The sequence below is a fragment of the Rhipicephalus microplus genome, chromosome 4 (genome assembly GCF_043290135.1).
Source record: "Rhipicephalus microplus isolate Deutch F79 chromosome 4, USDA_Rmic, whole genome shotgun sequence".
Classification (NCBI taxonomy): domain Eukaryota; kingdom Metazoa; phylum Arthropoda; class Arachnida; order Ixodida; family Ixodidae; genus Rhipicephalus; species Rhipicephalus microplus.
The window spans coordinates 117,517,720-117,537,391 of NC_134703.1; the positions used below are offsets into that span (position 1 = coordinate 117,517,720).

At 43.3% G+C, this 19,672-nt stretch overlaps 1 protein-coding gene across 1 annotated transcript; it reads left to right on the forward strand.

The window, feature by feature from the left end:
- The first annotated feature begins 1,833 nt into the window (after positions 1-1,833).
- Positions 1,834-18,927, forward strand: LOC142813994 (uncharacterized). Its single transcript, XM_075891956.1, has 6 exons — positions 1,834-2,051; positions 4,535-4,662; positions 9,053-9,170; positions 12,619-12,789; positions 13,581-13,724; positions 18,647-18,927. Exons 1-6 carry the CDS (start codon positions 1,896-1,898, stop codon positions 18,809-18,811), a joined length of 882 nt encoding a protein of 293 aa, XP_075748071.1. The 5' UTR covers positions 1,834-1,895; the 3' UTR covers positions 18,812-18,927.
- Positions 18,928-19,672: the final 745 nt, after the last annotated feature.

Sequence of the window (19,672 nt, forward strand, 5' to 3'; positions counted from 1 at the left end):
ACTGACTGCATCATGCGATGTAAAATCGAGGCGTTGTATGGCTTGGACGCAAGCTTTCCTAATAGGAGCAAAATATACTCATTACAATGAGCTATCTGTTAAGGCTGCTTCATAAATATGCGCTTTTTTAAAAACAAAGCTGGTGTTCCTGTACGTTTCAAAGTGCAATGACACGTATTTCTCTCGCAAGCACTAAATTTTTAAGTGCCCTTTCTATTCTGCAGCCCTAAGCCAAGTTGACTGTTAGTCACCTCGGAGTTTCCGTCACTGATTATTGCATGCCGTCGGTGCACTTAACCAATATAAAAGATGGCTCTAATTCACCCGGACCTCTGAAGCGACCACTTTTGCTGTTTCTTACAAATGCATGGAAGCTCGTCTACGAAGCATTTATGCTGATAAAACTTCAGTATGCCTCGGCTATTTAAAAACCTCAGGAAAGTTAACAAGTATTTTTAACCCAATTGCAGCAACACGTTATCGTGCAGCACGTTTTGTCTTTACTGTAGCTAGAGTGAAACGGCCTTAGGCCCAAGCCATTCCTCAGCATACCTAATATAACTCTTCTGTTACAATTTCCTTTCTGCCTGAAGGAGCGTTATGACTTCCTCGATCTCAGAAACACTTATTTTCTTCCACGTAACCTTTACACAATATACAACGCCTAAACGTTATTTGCAAAGTCTATGAAGGCCCAACGTTTGAAGAAAAAATATTTCTTGAGCTGCTATTCAACTATGAAGCTTGCTACCGAAGATATAGTAAGTGAGCAAGATTTGAATATATTCGTCACATGCGTGCATCTGTTAAAACTATGAGCCGCCATCACTGCACTGTTACTTGATGGCCACTTTGTTGTAATGCTCATTTGTTATGGCACTCATACTGTCGTTTGCCCTGCCTTCATACTTCACTTTTCGGCTTGAAACTGGTATACTGTTTTCTTATGTAATTTTTGTATAATTGTACAATAATGCCCGCATTGATAATGATATTCTTACCTCCTCTCTATATCTTAGTAAACACCGGAAAAAAGTTTTCAAGGGGCATCAAACGATAATGATGAGGTAGGCCGATCGTGGAAGCAGTGAAAAACCAAAGCAAGGGTAGGAAGCTAGCGATGTATTCGATCCTTGAGACAGTAAAAAACCACTTCAAATGCACAAAGCTTGACTAGCGGCATCTAGAATGATGAATGTATTGACTAAGCCACAACAGAAGATGAACTTTGCCTTCGCCTTGTTTTAGCGAAGGCATGATGGATCCAGTGAGTTCAAAGTTTGTAATGTCATTAGTGCTCTTTACCAAAAACTGAAGCTCGTATCGATTCGCATTTATGCTGACGCCTTCATTAGCATGCCTTGAACAATATTAGCTGCTAAGGAAATCGAATTTTCGGTTATTATATAAACATTTATAACGAATAGTGCTCTCAGTTTTTTGCAATGAAGGCGAGGATGTTTTGTTCCATTTGCTAGAATTTAGGTGACCATAAATATCCCTTGGTGGTCAAACTTTCTGAAACCCTCCACCACGGCATCTGTCATATTTATATTCTGGTTTATTAACGTTAAAAAACTCGGATAATGTTGGATTAGTTTTTCCTTATTTTCTGAGCTTTCACATAAATAACCCTTATCGAGAAAATGAATTTCATAATGAAGATTGGGCTTGTGAGTGTACTCAGGTATTCGCTCGTTTTGTCACGTTTTCTGTGGGCCATGCTGTTTGCTTTTACGACAAATAATCAACGAGCCCGACATACAACCTCAGCCCAAGACGTTTTTTTTTTCTTTCCCTTGCTTGCAGCCACCTCGTACAACTTTCTCAAGAAAGCTACAGGTCATAAACTTTTGTTTAGTGTGAACCTTAACTGGGCAGACCCAAATATCAGTATGACAGTGCTAAACTCGGACTCATTCGAGAACAGCCTAATGGATGCCAGGTATACGCTTTTGCAACAAAAGATTTATGGCCTGGGCATCATCAAAGACCTCCCTTCTCTGATAACATGGAACCGAAGAAAGCCATACCTGAAGATGACCTACGAGGTGAGTTTCTATGGCTACATATGCAGATTTACGCTTTTTTAAAGAGCATAGAAAAATAAGTATATTTCGCAATAAATATTGCCTTAAACTTACAAATACCAAACAGTTTTATGGTAAAAATTACGGGAAAGAAATAATGGCAACCCTGTGATGCAGAAAGAGCAGTTAGATTATGATGATGATGTTGCAGCATACTGCTATCTCTTTTAGGCGTTAAAATTAGGGTACGTTTACAGGAAACGATATAAGGACAGTTGCTCAAACAAGTTTTTTTCAGAAAACGTCATACCCTGACGAAACATTCGTGGTATGATAGTGTTGTGCTCCAGTCATTTCCTCTGGTATCAAAATCAAACAAAAAAAGGGAATTTTGAATTTCATCAGTACCAGATAAATACGGTGAACAGAGGTGCAAGTCTCTGATATTCGCCCAATAAATCAATCACAATGACCTTGTTGAAAACTGTACATGGCCCATGAACAGGAACAGAAAAAATGGTAGTGGGGTTCATCCTTGTTTGCTCTTCGACAGTCGGAACGTACGCCATGTTGTAAATGAGCTCGAAGTGAGCGTCAATAAAGGCGGCAAGGAGATTTTTCTCACATTATTTTTGGTGCCGTAGACTTGCGAATCGAGGCTATATCTCTACGAGCTGCTGCTTTCGATCTGGAAAGTACTTCTGCTGCCAGACAGTTATGGAGCGTGCCAAGTAAAAGCGGGTATCTGGTCAAGCCCTGAGTAAGAGGATTGTCCATTAGGTGGACCAACTAATCGAGTCTTCACAGCTTGACCTCTCAACGCTTGAAGTCCTCCACAGCCAGTTAAAGGCCATCGAGACGGAGTTAGCAGTGCTGATTGCCTAGCTTGGAAACCTTGCTGACGGACAACCATGTGACAGAAAAGCATAATTTCATCATTGAATATGAAGACGCTGCTACCAGCGCTTTGGTCCTGCTCGAGCATCACATGAACGTGCAGCCATCACATGAACGTGCTTCCATTTGCTTCCTTGACCACATGTGACGTAAACTAACTACATGTGACGCAATGCTGACGTCATATGAAGATGCCATCAAATCATTTTCGCATCAGCTGTGATGCTTCGCTGACTCTTAACTTTCGTGTTCGATGATTCATTTAAAGGTTTCGAGTTTAAAGAAAATTGAAAAATTGCTTCAAGGTGGCTTCAACGCACACCTTCTGCGGAGATACGAAGTAATCTACCACAGGAGTACACAAGTTTCTTTCTTTTCAGGTTTTGTTTAAGCGAAGTTTTTTGAAAAGATCAAGGATTACATAAGGTACTCGTAGGCAGGACTTTGAGTGCACAGAACAACCGATGAATTTATGTTCTTTCGTAGCATGAAGATTTTCTCTGTGGCAGCCGCCTTCAATATAATATTTGAGGTCATTTCTGTAACATTAAGCAGGTGTTTGTTATGCCTTAAGAAGAGGCGGCGTCCATAGACCGATTTCACCCAGTCTGGTACAGACCTGGACCAAGAATGAAACCATCCTGCTACTGGGGCAGGCGCCCAGACACGGAGGCACCCAAATTAAGACTAACTTCTCTTCACTTAGGTAAAAAGCGAGACTACCCTATCAAGCAATTTTTACAGTATCATCGGCAGATCCCACGCAATGAGACAACCAGTTTTCATGCGAAACAGTGAGTGAATTGTTGCTTACGCTTTATTCTTCAGCTTTGAAGCAAGTGTCACACTGTAGACCAAAGTGTCTTGTTTGTCTGTATGGTGTAACTGCAAGCGTGTCGTGGGTTTACCATGCAAGACGGCTACATTGGCGTTTAAGGGTTATTTGACGGTACGAAGTAAGGTAACTACTCACACGCAGAATTCATATTTATCAAAACTAGGTTCTACATCGTAATTTGCGATAGTCTACATGCCATACGTAGCATATAACAGCGTATTCTTTCGGGTCAATGCAGCGCTTCAATACAGCTTGCCAAGTCATAAGAGTTTATATAAAATGTTAGTTTTTTGCTTTCCATGCACTAAATGGACAAAAATGGAACCAGAATACACGCTTCCCAAGTATTTTTCCGCAGTAACTAACCTCACATCCGATTAGCATGGTTAGGATTTGCCGTGTGTCTCTGGTTGAGTGCGACACCCAATACCGGTTTTTTGGTGACTCGCCTTTTCAACCTTCTCGCGTTTGCAATTGAGACGTCTATTCTCGCCGTTCCTTCGTTGAAGTTTACTGTGGATCCCCTATGGCACGTATACCAGCGTATGATGACCCGTGGTAGGCGGGCGTGGGCAACACGCGACTGAAGAATAGTTTTCAAGACTTACGCGAATGACTTTCCACATTCTTCACGTTGTGACCTAGTATTCGCATTCACCATCACTCCTGCATTGTTATAGAAACTTCAGTATAGTCTATACGAAGAGGGAGGAGGTGAAGGAAGGAAAGGAATGAAAAAAAAGCGCTCCTGAATGTTTTCTTATTACAGAGGTTCAACTTTCATATGTTGAGGACATTTGATGTGTTTCCGTACGATACGAAAAATTTTGTTGCATTCCGACCCGACGATACGTTCACACCTCAGAATTATCATAACCACCTCTCACTACTAAACAGGTACGTATCAATTATTTTTGTTTTTACAATATTGCTTATCAGCCGTCATGATCGGCGTTCACTGTTCCGCGCCGCTCAGACGTTAGGAATTTTTCGGGGTGGTGTATGTCCTGCTTTATTCTTTGTCAGTGTTCTCCGCAAGTCGTAGTCATGTAAGTAAACGCGGTTATATTATCAGTGCCTGCTGCTCTACTCTACTTGATCGCTGACTGCCGGCAGGTTCTAGTATCCTATAGACAGACGTTACTATAGCAACTTATGACAGCGGTGGGATGTCACATACTTGACTCTAGCTTCAGCGTATGTCAGTGCTTGACCTTCTTTGAGATTTGTTAGGTTTTAGCATGTCTTTTTCTAAAAGTGGTGCAAACTTCTGTGCGTATCGGCTTTGTCTTTTGCTTCCATACGCCGTCAGTATTCGATGAACTAAAGCGTTCATATTCTAAAAGCAGCCAGAGTTTTTTCTTGCATATAGGCTTCGCTTATTCGCATTCAAACGTCATGGCTAGCACGAAAGTCCGCGCTTGTAAAAACCATGAGTTTCTTGGCCAATATAAACAAACCAGAAATTTCGCTACACTGTGAAGCACTTGAATATTGAGGCGTGGAGAAGTAATCAAAAACCGCAGCTGACCCAGGCAAATAAGGAGTGGGCTGTGGAGTAAGATATAATTGAGAACTTGAAAAGTTGAGAAAAAAAACAGAGGCTAATGAAGAAAGGAAAATTAGCAATTGAAGACGCAATATTTACAAATCTATCATGTATCAGGTAACCCGTTTAACAGAACAACACTCTACAATGACTAATTGAGAAACACGCCCACCGACTTCCAATCATAGCAAAGATTTTACAAGAAAGAAAAAAAAACAGGAACTGTTGCAAGCTATAAAAGTGGTCATCTGCCTCCGTCGCCAAGAGCCTGTTTTTCTTTCAACGGCTGCCAACATTTAGAATTAGTATGTTTTTTCGGTGGAGAGGTGTGACGTAATCTGGAGGTATTTAATTCGCATGCTCAAGAGTCAGGTGTGAATTTAACTGTGTGTAACGTACTGCGGGTCTCAGCTGCCACAGTCAGCACCACCCATTGGTCATACGTGAAAGACGAAGATTCCGTAGGAGAACGCACTGGTATGCGGCAAGGAGTTGAAATCAATAGCATGGGCTTGCCGATATACCACGTGAAGCTCGAGGGACCATTTGGAACTGCCCGTGACAGGCTGCCGTCTCCTGAAACGTGACAAAACGTTATCCCTACCCTTTTTAATATCAAATCGATGTGATTTCAAGCAGAAGCGATTCTATTTTGGTGTGCATTCAATGGGAGCAGTGACAAGAATCCGGCCTAGTGTGACCTCTTAGAAAATGGCTATGTGCTGTTACAGTCTGACTTGCTTTACGATGCGACATGGCCCGAATTTCTCCTCAACTTTTCTTTAGGCTGGAAGGAATATCAGAGATGGCGTAGTGGTTGAATTTGACATTTGACAAAAAAACTGACATTTTTCATCTGGACCACAGAATTTGGCACGACAACGAAAACACTGGTCTGAGCCATGTCTCTCTGATTTAACAGCAAAAGAGCATTAGCAAACGTTTATCGACGTTCTGTAATCATAAGATGCCTTTAGTGAATTCTGTTTCTCTCCCCGATTTTCTTTAAATGCCTCCAGTACCAGCTGCGTACTTTAAAAAATCTGCCTTTCCGTAGTTAAGCTATTGATTTTTTTCGTTGCTAGCGTGTCTTTGTTTTTAAGACTTTTTGTTAATTGGCCCACGACTTTCACAGGCGAAAGTGCAACTGCAATTCTCGTATGATTTTAGAAGAAAAAAAAAACTCAGCCTGGCTTTTCACAAGGTCAGTTGGGTGTTCTCTATCTGCTGTGCCAAAAGTTTTGCTTGGATCATCTCCGCCACTTGTAAGGCATTACTCAGGTCCAAAGATGGTGCTAAGACTGTGACAAAACAACGAAGCAGCAAGACTGCGTGCTCTGTAAAGAGCTTTGCTGCTGCAGCCCCTTCGAGATATCATCGGGGGAAGACGGCGTATATGATAGCCATCATGGCTTGGCGCCCATCGGAGAGAAATATTACAAATTTATTGTCGTTAGACTTGATGAGATAGGTGATCCACCAGGCTAAACCTGGTGGCAACCTCTTCTGCAACCTGTATGGTCTGCAACTGATGTGCCATCTGGTGGTGAAAACCCCTCAACAATCTGACGCGAAATTTTCTCGGAATGATATTAGCGGCGTCTACCCTATCTTATTCTCACTGGACATCCGTCGCTACCATGATGAATTATCTTAATATATATATATATATATATATATATATATATCTGGGGCATGGCTGGTTCTATTCTTGTGGGCACATGCCCGACTGCATCAAAGCATAGAGTTGGCCACACAACTTCATTTCATCAACATGCGCTGTAAAATGACCTTACACCCCGCAGTAATAGAATATAGCGAAAAAAAGTTATGTGAATGGAGGCCCCATATTTCTTCGAAATATCTATGCTTTTTTGGTCTTCTTAGTATTACGTGCCTACAAGGGTTCTGAAACATCTGAGTAATTCACGAATCCATATCAGTATTCACTGACTCAGGAATCGAGTACCAAAAATTTTGCGATACTGACAAAAACGGCCGAAGATTGATAATGGCTCATAAATCTCTTGAAAGTACGGCAACATACACAATTGGGAATGTATTGGTTGTACAGACTTGCACAGACGACGTATATTACCGCAACTGTTTGCAATTTCAAGCAATGAAAAAAAAAAACGTATGCGAATGACCATTTCATATACTACAAGTTAAGATTGATGTGTAAAGGAACAGTCTGCGAAAGTAGAAAAGTGTCACAGAAATACTCAATAAATGTAACACTGGCGGCTCTCTGCGAAAATGATTTCTCGTAACAATAAGGCGCACGTGTTTCGACAGTTTTCAAGGGCAAAATGGTCGACTTGTTCATTGACATTGTTTGACATCACAAAGTAACAGGAGCTATGAGAGCCATCGAGCTATGAGAGCCACCATCGGAAGCTCGAGGTAACCTCAATAACCTCTGATACTTTCGCGTGCACTGACATACTAAAGCACACGGGCCCCTACCACATGACCTTCATAAAAATTCGATGGCCGCGGCCGGTACCAAATCCAAGTTTTTCAAGTAAATCACCTTGCTCCATAACTATAAGGTCACCTCAACAGCACTGATCTGACATAAAAATAAATGGCTCTATGAAATGAAGATAATACGGTGTAGTGCCCAAAACAACGGGTATGATTCAACACTTAAAAAACTGGGAAACATTTTCGAACACTAAGCGGCTCGTGCGAGCGCTCCTTGCACATTCATAATCTTTTTAAAATTTTCCTTTGTTTTTAATGCAAATGGTTAATTTTATTTTGACCTTGGTGTTTGTCGCATGGAGCATAGCTATACAAATTGAACATTTTAAATCAGTTTCACTTATTGCCACAAAAGAAGTGAAGCGTAATCAAACGACAAATTTGCGGCCACCTGCTTTTAGCACAAGACTGCAAGGAAATCCATACTGACTTCTGAGAAACTAAATGGGGATGAAAACTTCATTGTTTTACCGGCTTGATCTGGGAAATGTGAATTTAGTAATAGTGAAAGTTTTTCCTTCTTGTGCGGCTACGGTTGTTGATTATGCGTTTAGAACCAATGTTCGACAATTTATAGCATGAAATCATCTGAGCAATAAGCAGTGCCCGAGTCAATCACACCTGCATTAATGTTTTCGCAAAATTTGTGCATATGCATGGAGCAAATCATGAAAAAGCAGTGTGCATCGAATAATAAATTGTAGCCTACTTATTTGTTGCGGCTAAGAAATTTTTTTCTTGTTTAAGTGTTTTTCTGCAATTTGTTCTGATGAACTTTTAAATGTCTGCGTTTTTCTGGTGTTGTGGACTATTTTGTTAGCTCGTGTTAACCGACTTTTGATAACCTTTTTCTTGATCTCAGATTTTTTGGATTCGACGTCCGCTGTAGATGCCGAGTGGTGGTTTATAGACGCACGAACATTGCGCGGTCCTAATGTGCTTCACATATAAAATACTGCGTTTCGACACACCGCGGCCCTTTTTATTTTGTCGCACTGAAGCTACAATTTGAATTAACATTGTTTGAGGACTGCTTCATCAAAACCTAAAAGACAACACTGTGCCTAGTTTCAGTTTAGGCATAAGTTATAGGTGCGCCAAATTGATTTTTAGTTGTGTACTTTGTAAAAGTTATACATTTCACTTTTAGGGAATCCATAGATAACTACAATATAAATAATTACCAAGCTGACGCGTTATCAGGGCTTTATATTGAGTACGTATTCAAATATAATTCTTCACTTGCAGTATCGATGGACTCAGTATTGTTATCATCCTGACTATCACTGATGAAAATATGTTGGAAGTGGTTCCATCTTCATCGTGGAACAGATCATGCCTGCCTCAAATGAGCCAGCCTACAATGGTGGGTCATGTTCACAGTTTTCGTCTACCGTTCACATCACCTAATGTAACAGCATAGCAGAAACGCCTAGTTAGTAAATAAGTATATAAGGCTGCAGGATTAAGAAAATTGGTTAGCACGAATATCAAGCGATGTATCTACTTACCTAAAGCTATGTGCAGGTACTTATGCGTAATTTTATTGCGACAACAATATGAATACTCCAGACTTGATTTGTGCTGTAGTCATTACCGTAACGATGCGAATAAAGTATTAATTTACGACAACTTCCGACGTGTGCAAAGTCATGTGGTCTATTGAAAGCAAATCTAGTGCCGAGAGACGTGGCTCAAGTAGAGGGTAACTTTGACTGTCTTTTTCGCTAGGTTAAGAAGCCGAAAAGTGTCCTAGCATGGGTGAACGAGTTAAGGGGAGGCTATATCACTTCGGTAAAACCAGCAAACATTGATCAAGCAGGTGCGGCCACGCACGCGCGTGTAATTTTGACACAGATTCACGGGCAGATCGGACCTTCACACATGCTTCACCCTGAGCGCTTACGTCACAGAGTAGCGACAAACAGTATCAAAAACAACTTCGTGGCCGGGAGTGGCCAGGTTTACTTACGCGAAAGAGTTATGCTACGACAGAGTGGACCCGAAGGAAATTGCCTGCTATAGCCTTCGTATGACATTCCAAGTTGACCCGATCACACTCATAGCTCGTCAATAACGGTAAACCAGACTGTTTTTCTAAATAAGAGTGAGATGGATGACAAATAGTTATCACAATAGTACCGTGTTTGAAAGATCCCACAACTGGCGAGAACAGGTGATTAGATTTTGGTGGAAAGGGAAAGAGCGTGAACAATGGTGACAAGTGACATTATACTTTTAGTGATCAGAGTAGAATTTATACTTTTAAATTACGTTCAAAAGTAACCAATACAAGTATATGTCACACCCCTAGTGCGAGACCTATATGAACCACAAATATGAAGTCCTAATAGGTCACCAGTAAAAGAGCAAGGGATTGTGGGATGCACCGTCTGCTACCGGCTTCCGGTTCGAGAAGAGTAGAGGACGGCGAACTGCTTCGCCGCAAGCCTCAGATATTCAGGATTCACGCGCGCGGTCGCCCGTTCATCTTCATCCAGATAAACTATGGTCGGTTGTTTAGCCGTTGGGGGTTCCAACTTGAGCGTTAAAGGCAAACGCAGGTATAAATCCCATAGTACGTAGAAAGAAAAATGAGATGGGCCGCGACTGTGAAGAGAGCCACAGCGACAGGTAACCTTTGAGTACGGAACGTTGAAGCCAGAGTGTGCGAAAACCATTTTATCACGAGTACGTGTGTATTTCACACTAAAAAAAAGCTTACGCATGAATTTGCTCCACATATTACATCGTGAAATAAATTGTCGCGCAGGCGCGCCTACAGCAAAGATATTATAGGAACGCGCGGGCGAAATTACCCTGCCATGTGAGATGAGCACCGGCGATTGCACCCCTATATTTAACAAAAAACGCGAAGCTTTACTCAATAGTGAGTTTTTACGAAGCGCTGGACAAGTTCATTTGCGTTTATCTTGGTACATTTGTGCGCCAGGATGACACCCATAAGAAGAAGTTTATTGAACAGGCGCAGTGTATCGATTATTCGGTGCCATCGATGTCTGACTGTATTGCTTATGTGCCGCCGTGCCACGCAGCTTGATCAAGATGAGCGTTCAAATAAGCATCTGGCTTCGACTAAGAAATGCATTATATAGCGCGCTGAAGGCTAGGCAAAAAAACTATCTCAACACGCTCAATCAGTGTGGCGCTTCATGCCGATCGACCAACGATGTCTGCCGAAGCAGTGACCCCGAAATGAACTCTTTGCACACTGCTACAGTCTTCCCCATCCCCTGAGATCTTTGATATCGTGATTTTTTTCTGCAGTTAGCTATCATACAATGAAAACTGTTTTCTGTATCGATTGATCTGCTTGCAAAACTGACAGTACCCCCGAGCAGCATGAAAGCATTGGAAATCATTTTATTGCGATAAATAGGTTTTTTTTACCGTTCACAAGCTTTCGTAGCTTATCATCGTCACAGTCACGGTAAGCAAAAAAAAACAAAAAACAACTTGCTAAGCATTGATATTGCACGGAGAGGTGTTTTTTTTTTGTTCAAGGGAGCGGTACAAATATGTGTGCGTGCCACTGCTAACCCGCGTGCTGCGTCGAACCGGAAGCCGTCATATCCCACAGTTTCCTGCAATCGCCCATATTGCCGGTCACCTATTACTTTGCTGTGATTATTTAATGCGCACCAGAATAAGGGCTTAATTTTGAACGTGTATGTTATTGTTCATTTCGTTTGTTTATCCGTGACTTACAAGGTAAAAGAGTGGAGCATGAAAAGTGGCGCTGCTTTTATGGCATCTGCAGAAAAATGGGTGCAGTTGCATATGCGCGCGGCCGCCTGGCGTTTCCAGAGTAGCACGATTCCCGTCGCATTGGGCGCGTTGGAAAGAGCACGCTGGCTTGTGAATGCGATCGCTGCTGCGCGCGAAATGCCATCGACCTATTACTCTATGAAGAATGGGCCTTTTCCAAGTCCGAACAGCACCCCAAGTCGAGATCGCCGAGCTCAAAACTGGTGGCTCAGGCATATCTTGAAAGGGATTGAAGACGACGCCTTTCAGATGCTGCTGGCAAAGAACCCGTCCACAGTGTCGGAACTTGTCAGTCTTTGCCAAAGTTTTGATGAGCTGCGCAAACAACGCACAGCCACACGCCGCTCTCATCCACTGTTATGCCATTCAGTCTCTGTAACGCGCTCGCCATCTTTGAACGCATGATAGACGGCATCTTACGCAGCTTGAAGTAGCCCACTTGCCTCTGCTATTTGGATGATATTGTCATCTTTGCACCAGATTCCCCGACCCATCTGCAATGGTTGCATCAAATTTTGACCTGTGTCCGAAATGCCGGTCTCCAGCTTAACTTACAAAGTGCCTATTCGCCACTAGAAAACTAACTATACTAGGCCACGTCGCCTCCAAAGAAGGCATTCTTCGCAATCCTGCTATACTTTGAGCCGTATCCAAGTTCCCGAAGCCCACTAACCTGAAAGTACTGCGCATCTTCATTGGCCTATGCTCTTAATTTTGGCGCTTCGTTCGTAATGTTGCTACTGTCATCACACCTCTCAATATACTCCTCCAACGTGACAACGAGCTATCTACCTGGTCAGATGCTGGTGACGATGCGTTTACGACACTTCGACACCTGCTTACGTCTCCACCAATCTTGCGTCACTTCACTCCGAGCGCACGCACAGAAATTCACACTGATGCTAATGGTGTCGGCCTTGGTGCTGTGCTCACCAAACGTGACGATTCTAACGCCGAATACGTGCTGTCGTATTGCTGTCGAACAAATATGAAAAATTTTAATTTCTTGCTTGTTCTCTCTCCAGGAAGAAGCCGTCTCTGCGATACTAAGTATCCCGGATCCCAAAGTTAACTACACGCTAACAGTGAGCTTATGCCTCGACAATTTCCACAGCTCCATCATCCCACTGTTCAACAAAGGTCCTCCATTGTGGAGGTATTACACTCGATCCCACAAGAGCTTCTTCTTCAAGACTGTGAGTACCAACGAAACCATTGGTTCAACTCAAATCATACTAAATATTTATGGTGTATACTACGTCTAAGGAATGGAGCCATTTGTAACGTAAGAATGCCCGTTGACTCGAGGTTACACCGTGGCCGTAAGCGTAGACGTGAACACGACCGAAAAAAAAACGGTGGTAAAAGAAAAATGTCTCAACGGCTATGAAGTGGCTTGTCAATACCTAGTTGAGAACTGTTAATATCAGCGAGCCCCTAAAAATATATACTACGTCCTCCCCCAGCGATGGTTTTGCTTATTCTTACCGCGTTGGTACATTCTACATTGCAGAATAAGGTCGACATTTTTGCAAATCTAGTTCCAAAGAGACTATAGGTATAGCGTGTGCACCATGGTAGAATAGCGGCTATGGTGTCCGGCTGCTTACCCGTAGGTTGCGGGCTCGATACCGACCGTGGCGGTCGCATACCAATGAAGGCGAAATGGTAGAAGGCCATGTAAGGGTGATGTCAGTGTACCTTAGAAAAACACCAGGTGGTCAAAATTACCGCAACCTTCCACTACGGCGTATCATAATCGTAACCTGTTTCTGGGACGTAATATTATAGGTATTATTGTTGACAATTTATTTACATTGGAAAAGCTTGTGGCCTAGAAAAATCCACAATAAAAGAGGTACTGATAAAACGTTATTGTGCAAAACGATGTTGCGCCCAATTATGCTTCTGCGGTTTCAGAGATAAACAACTCACTAGATAGAAAAACACAATTGTTCATGATATTACCTGCTTGTCGGGCTTGCAGACATGCCGAACACAGATATACTCGCGGGATCCGCAAGGCGTCAATATCTACTACTATCAAGGCGGAAGCTGCGCATTCACTGCCGGCCCAACAATAATGGACGATATGGTAACCCTCAAGACGCCTCGTTCGTTACGACAAAAGGTGGGTGATAGTCTTTCGTAAAAAAAAATTTCGGAAAAACCTCACGTTATGTGGTTAGTTGCAAGTGGGGAAAAAGATAGCACATTTCATTTCATGCTTTTCTTTTCAACAGAGCGTTTCTAGTTGACTCTCAAAAACACAGTATGCTCGAAACATACGTACAGGTACACACGCAACAAGCGTGAACTGAACAACACGTGTTTTTCGCTAATGGGCTCTCTACAGCTAGCGAAATGACGTTTGCGTGCCTTTTAACCTAAACGCTACCTTTTCCACCATAGCGCACAACGTAAAAAAATTACAGCATATCTAACCAGCCCACGGCGTGGCGGAGAGCTAAGGCCATCAGTCCCGACGCGGGAGCGGCTCGCTACGTGTTAGTTCACGTCCTTGCGGACCTAAATCAGGTTTTTCCATACCATATTCATGGAGTGAACAATAATGTGTGAGGCGAAGCCTCCGTCCACCCATCCATTCGTCCATCCTTCTCTCTGTGTGTACGTCTGTCTGTCTGTCTGTCTGTCTGTCTGTCTGTCTGTCTGTCTGTCTGTCTGTCTGTCTGTCTGTCTGTCTGTCTGTCTGTCTGTCTGTCCATCTATTTGTCTGTCCGTCTATACGTCTGTCCGTGCGTCAATTCGTGCATCCGTTCATCCATCCGGGCATCAGTCCGTCTGTCTACCCGTCCACCCACCCGGCTATCCGTTCATTGGTGCGTCCGACCATGCTTCCGTCCGTCCGTGCGTCTCTCTGTCCCTCTATTTGTGTGATACTGCTGGTTACGCCTAACGCAAGACAAGGTTAGGCCAAAAGGAGCTTCACCCCCAAAAATGCTCCGGGCGAAGATAGGCACGCACGCGTGCACGGGTACAGAAGAATACGCTCTGCCTCATAAGGAAAAGTGCAGGTTTCGAGAAGAAGCGAAGCGTTGAGTGCGGCGTTGTGCGCGTATTTCGTGCCATTTCACTGGTTTAGTGTTAAGGCAAGGAAAACGCTTATATTCACCAGAGATCAGGGTATCGCCAATAATAGGTGGTGTATATAAATAGCGGGCTGTTAGTATGGTCGAACGGCTAGAGCCACACAAAGGGAAGGGAGGAATCATCCATTGAATATATATATATATATATATATATATATGGGTCCTTTCATATGAAGTGTACCCGGTCAATTTTTGACCATCTTCGATCTTGCTGCAAAATTTATTGCGCAGGTTTAATATTGTAAATGTATTGAGTTGTTATAATTCACAAAAATTGTGTTGCCTAGAGGATTAAGCTTTGGGAACCCAAGTGCAACTGTGTCGCGCTAAATAATTTATATATAACTGGTTCGAGCAGTTACTGCTAGATAACTTCTTTAAGGTCAAGACACTTTTCTTCCATGGCTAGGCCAGCTTATTCATTTTTCTGTGAACTTTATTCCCCTCTTGTATGTTCTTAACTTAAATTTAATATTGAAATATTTGGGAGCGAATCACTTAAGACTTTTGCCAAAATTTCATGACAAACGTAAAAAAATAGAATTTTGAATATTTGGACTTGATCTCCACAAAGTAGTGGTCCTAAAGATATGGCGTAGTTGTTGTTGCATGGCATTGTTTGCAAGTAAAACACTCAGTAGTTCCAAAAAGTAGTTTTTGTTTGAAGCGAGAAAAAAGTTTGGTATCCGAAAAACCACAAGGTAGTACGAAGCTCCCCTTTGCCTTGTCTTCAATTCATAGCACGTCAATGCAAACTTTCAGCGTTTTTTTTAGGGGGGGGGGGCATTGAATAATGGATCAGCGAATAATAACCGTGTAGTGAACACAATTTTTTCGCGAAATATAGTGCCTCAAAACGATTTATCACATAAATATATATCTGTGTGATTTTTTTCAGCATGATTTGAGATGGCCAAAAATTGTCCGCGTACACTTGATATAAATGACGGAGATATTTACGCATACATATACGAGTCATGATGGCGTCGGCAAAAATCAGCCGAAAGTGTCCACGCAAGTGTGGTCACAAATTTGACTCATCATACAATATCCCCTAATGCGAATTTTGAAAGGAGCGTCATAATGGGCCAGGTGAACTGGCAGAACTTTTAGCTTTTCGTAAGCTATCGACAATGCCATCAGTCACCTTTGTTGTAAAATAGGACAGCGTCTATACAACTTCATACGACTGCCTGCTAATAAACGAGGTACCCGCTACAATTTTGTAGGGTATTGTGTGGCCTGTATAGTACTGCATTTAGCTGGGGAAAATCAAGAATTATTGTTGAGCCCTTAGCTGTGGGTGAGAAGCACTCAGCCGAATACTCGTTACTCGTTTGGCATTCTCTGATGATTACTTGTCATGTTACTGCTCTGCCATACTCGATTGCATAGGTTATCTGGACGGCAAGGTTCTGTTTGGTGCCGCATACCCCAGTTGTCAGACTTAAGTGTGGTTGTTGCCAAACACAGCAAGATTTGGCGGATGAATTTGTCCCTGTAGTTGTGGCTTCTTCATGTGGGTTTGGTGTCGTGCACGCTGCATTTCGCGAGTACGTGAGCTACGTTGGCGGTTTTAATTAACGGAATGAACACAACACGCGGGTTGCAGAAGTCGGGGCGTCTTCTCTTGCTGTGTGCACTGTTGTGCAATAAGAGATCGTGTCTCAGAGTTAGGGAATCAACGGCACGTCGTCCACCGTGCATTTCGCGAGTGCTTGTGCGAATAACTTATTCGCGAGTATGTGTGCGACGTAATTCTCCATATATACACGAGTCCAAACGATATGTCTTGTGCTGGCACAGCTAGGGGAAACGTAGCGTCTCCATCGTGGCGCGTGGTCGACGCGGCATGATCAGCTGTTCATTCTCTAACTCTGAGACACGATCTCTTAATTGCAGAGCAGTGCACACAGAAAACGTGCTCGACTTCTGCACTGCGCATTTTACGTTCATTCCGTTAATTGAAACTGCCAACGGAGCTCACACTCTCACGAAATGTACCGCGGAGGACATCAAACTCTCACAAAGAAGCCACAACTACACAAGAACAAATTTTTCCGCCAAATCTGGCGGCATTCTGGCAACAACTACTCTAAAGTCTGTCATCTGGGGTATGGGACACCAAACAGAACCTTGCCAACTGAACTATTTGCTCAACGCGACGCCTGTATAGGTTCTCCCTGCAAATGAACTTCAAGCACCAGCGTGGTTTAGTGGTAGAATAGTCGACTGCCACGCAGGGTGCAAATCCCGTTCATTGCTAGTTGTTTTTTTTTTAGGGGCGAAGCTCCTTATGGCGTGGCTTGGGCGTCCCTCGTATGTAACCACCAGTGGCACATACCCGAAATAGGTATAACACTTGACCTCCAAGGTGGTGCCAGTGAGAGATTTCTTCTGTGCGTTTTTTAACAATAAAAATAGTGCTCAATGTACATGCCGATGGCTGCTAATGGGGAATGAGAGACATGAGCATTCGGCTTTTAGTCAACGCGCACGCTGCAATCCCCATTAGCAGCCATTGGCATGTACATTGAGCACTATCGGACAAGAAAGGGATGCTACATTATACTCGCTAGGTGTAACCTCCTTAGCTTTAGAAAGGTTTAGCGAGCGTTGAGCCGCAGTGCCATGAATACAATGAACTTGTATATACCATGAATGAACTCAAGGTGGTCAAAAATGAGAAGTAGATACGAAGCGCAAGCCGTAAGAAAGCAAAAGCCGAATTCTCCTGTCTCTCATTTCTCATTAGCAGCCATTGGCATGTCAATTGAGCCCTATCTGACAGGGAAAGGTTGCTACGTTACACTCGCTGGACGTAACCTCCTTGGTTTTCGAAAGGTTTAGCGAGCGTTTGGTCGCAGTGCTATGAATACAGTGAACTAGAATATACCATGAACTCGAGGTGGTTAAAGGTGGAAAGTGGACCCAAAGCGCAGGCCGTAAGAAAGTGTGCGTGTGCCACCTCTCGTTTAGTCCTTGGAATGTCCGCTGGATGGCGGCGATTCTATATGGGGAATATATGATAAAAAGATGCGAGATGGTGGGACTTGGAGTGTTGAATAGATGAACGAACGGACACACAAACAGATGCATGGATGGACGCATGAACGGACGTAGGGGCGGATGCATGAAAGAACGCAGGGACGGGCGCACAAACAGACGCATGGACGGTCACACAGACGGATGCATGGACGGACGAATGCTTCGCCCCACTCTCCATCATTCACTCCGTGGATATGCTGCCATTTTTTTTCTAATTTTATTTTTGATGTCTATCGGCTGCGCCAGAGAATGTGATGGTAACACTAAGCCGCTGAACGCAGAAGCGCAGGCACGCAAGAAATCGTTGATATTGTTGCCATGCAGGGGCCCCTAACTGCAAGACGTCGAAACTGCCGTGTTGCAGTTGTGAACTATGGTAGACGGAGCACACAGCCATCGTAAAGTTTTGACAACGAGCTGTGACAGTCGAGCTGTGCGCGTTTGGTGGTGATGGTGATAGTGGTTAGAAAAAGGCGCCTAATTTCCGCAGTCCGGTAGGAAGCACGGCGCAGCGCCTGAAGATTCAGGTGCCGCCCTCGCTCGTTTCGTTTTTTCCTTTTCGTTGCTCCTTTCATTGCTTCTCGTCGCAGGTTGGAAACATTGTGTGAAGGGTTCATATATTTTTTGTAAAGAAACGGTCTCTGGCATGGGCTCACATGATCAAGTTCGGGTGCTGAAGTCACGAGCAAGGTTAGGGGGAAAGAGATGCCTAGAGGAAGCCCTGGCGTTGTCTTTACAGATTAATCGCTGCGCTTATGGTTCACCATGCACCCAAGGCTCGTAGCACTGCCGCGTTTGCCTTTCCTGAGTCTGATGACACTCAACTTGATGAGCATGTTTATATAAAATTTAGAATTATAGGGGCCCTTGAAAGGTGTGCTACGGTTCTATGCAGATGAGAGAGACCTACCACATGATAGGGTACTCGAAGACGGACACCTACGTCGTCGGCTGGACAGTGTACAATGTGACGAACTGCCTGGCCCCGACAGACTGTGGCGGCTATCATAACCGTATCAGTGAGATCCGTAAAATAATCGACGAAAACAAAGAGCTTTGACCACCTTATGAAAGTGCTGTGGATATACTAAAGCGTATTTTTGTTTACTAGTTGCGTCATAGAAAGAAGTTTTAAAGGTGCTTACAAAAACTGCGAAATAAAAGCCCTTGCTGAAACCTTCTGCTGCCGTTCTTGGTGACTCACATACACATTCTAATATACCCCAACAGTAGCGTAAAGAACTACTATGAATGAGTTGTGAATGTGCTACGTTGAGTACGCGAAAAACACTTCGCAACAGCTTGCGCTTTCTGCAAATGGAATGCTAAATTTGTAAAGAGATTTCAACTGTAATGATTATATATAACGTTTTCATGTCCGACGTCAAAGTGAGGCGAAGAATGTCATAACGAGGAATAAAAAAAGTCAGGCCTACTCCATCAACACTGCGCACTCATACAAAAACTAGCCAGATGTGAGCTCTGCTGGGGCGACGATTGCAAGGTATCATGTAAGCCCCGAAAAAACGTGTGGGCATTGAAGAAGCACGCATTGAGCCCCGATAACTGTCATTCTGGGGTGAATCAAAGTAGCCACTTTATACCGGCAGGAAAATAAGCCCAGCACTATTTCGGTGCTGGGCTTATGAAGTCTGTTACCTCTGTCAAGTCTTTTTACCACTATCGTTTTTAAAATACCAATGCTTCTTTTCACCATTCCTGGGTGAATATAAATTATCACTCACCTGTGCCGCATACCCGCACACCGTGGACTAAGGTATGCGGGTTTCAGCTGCACGTGTCACGACAAGTGGGTTTGACGACGTAAGCGACATGTTTTTCACGTTATTCATCGGATGGCCAGACAGATATATTCGGGAAGTGAATGGTCGTATTCTTTCTACACCAGTTCTGGTCTCTT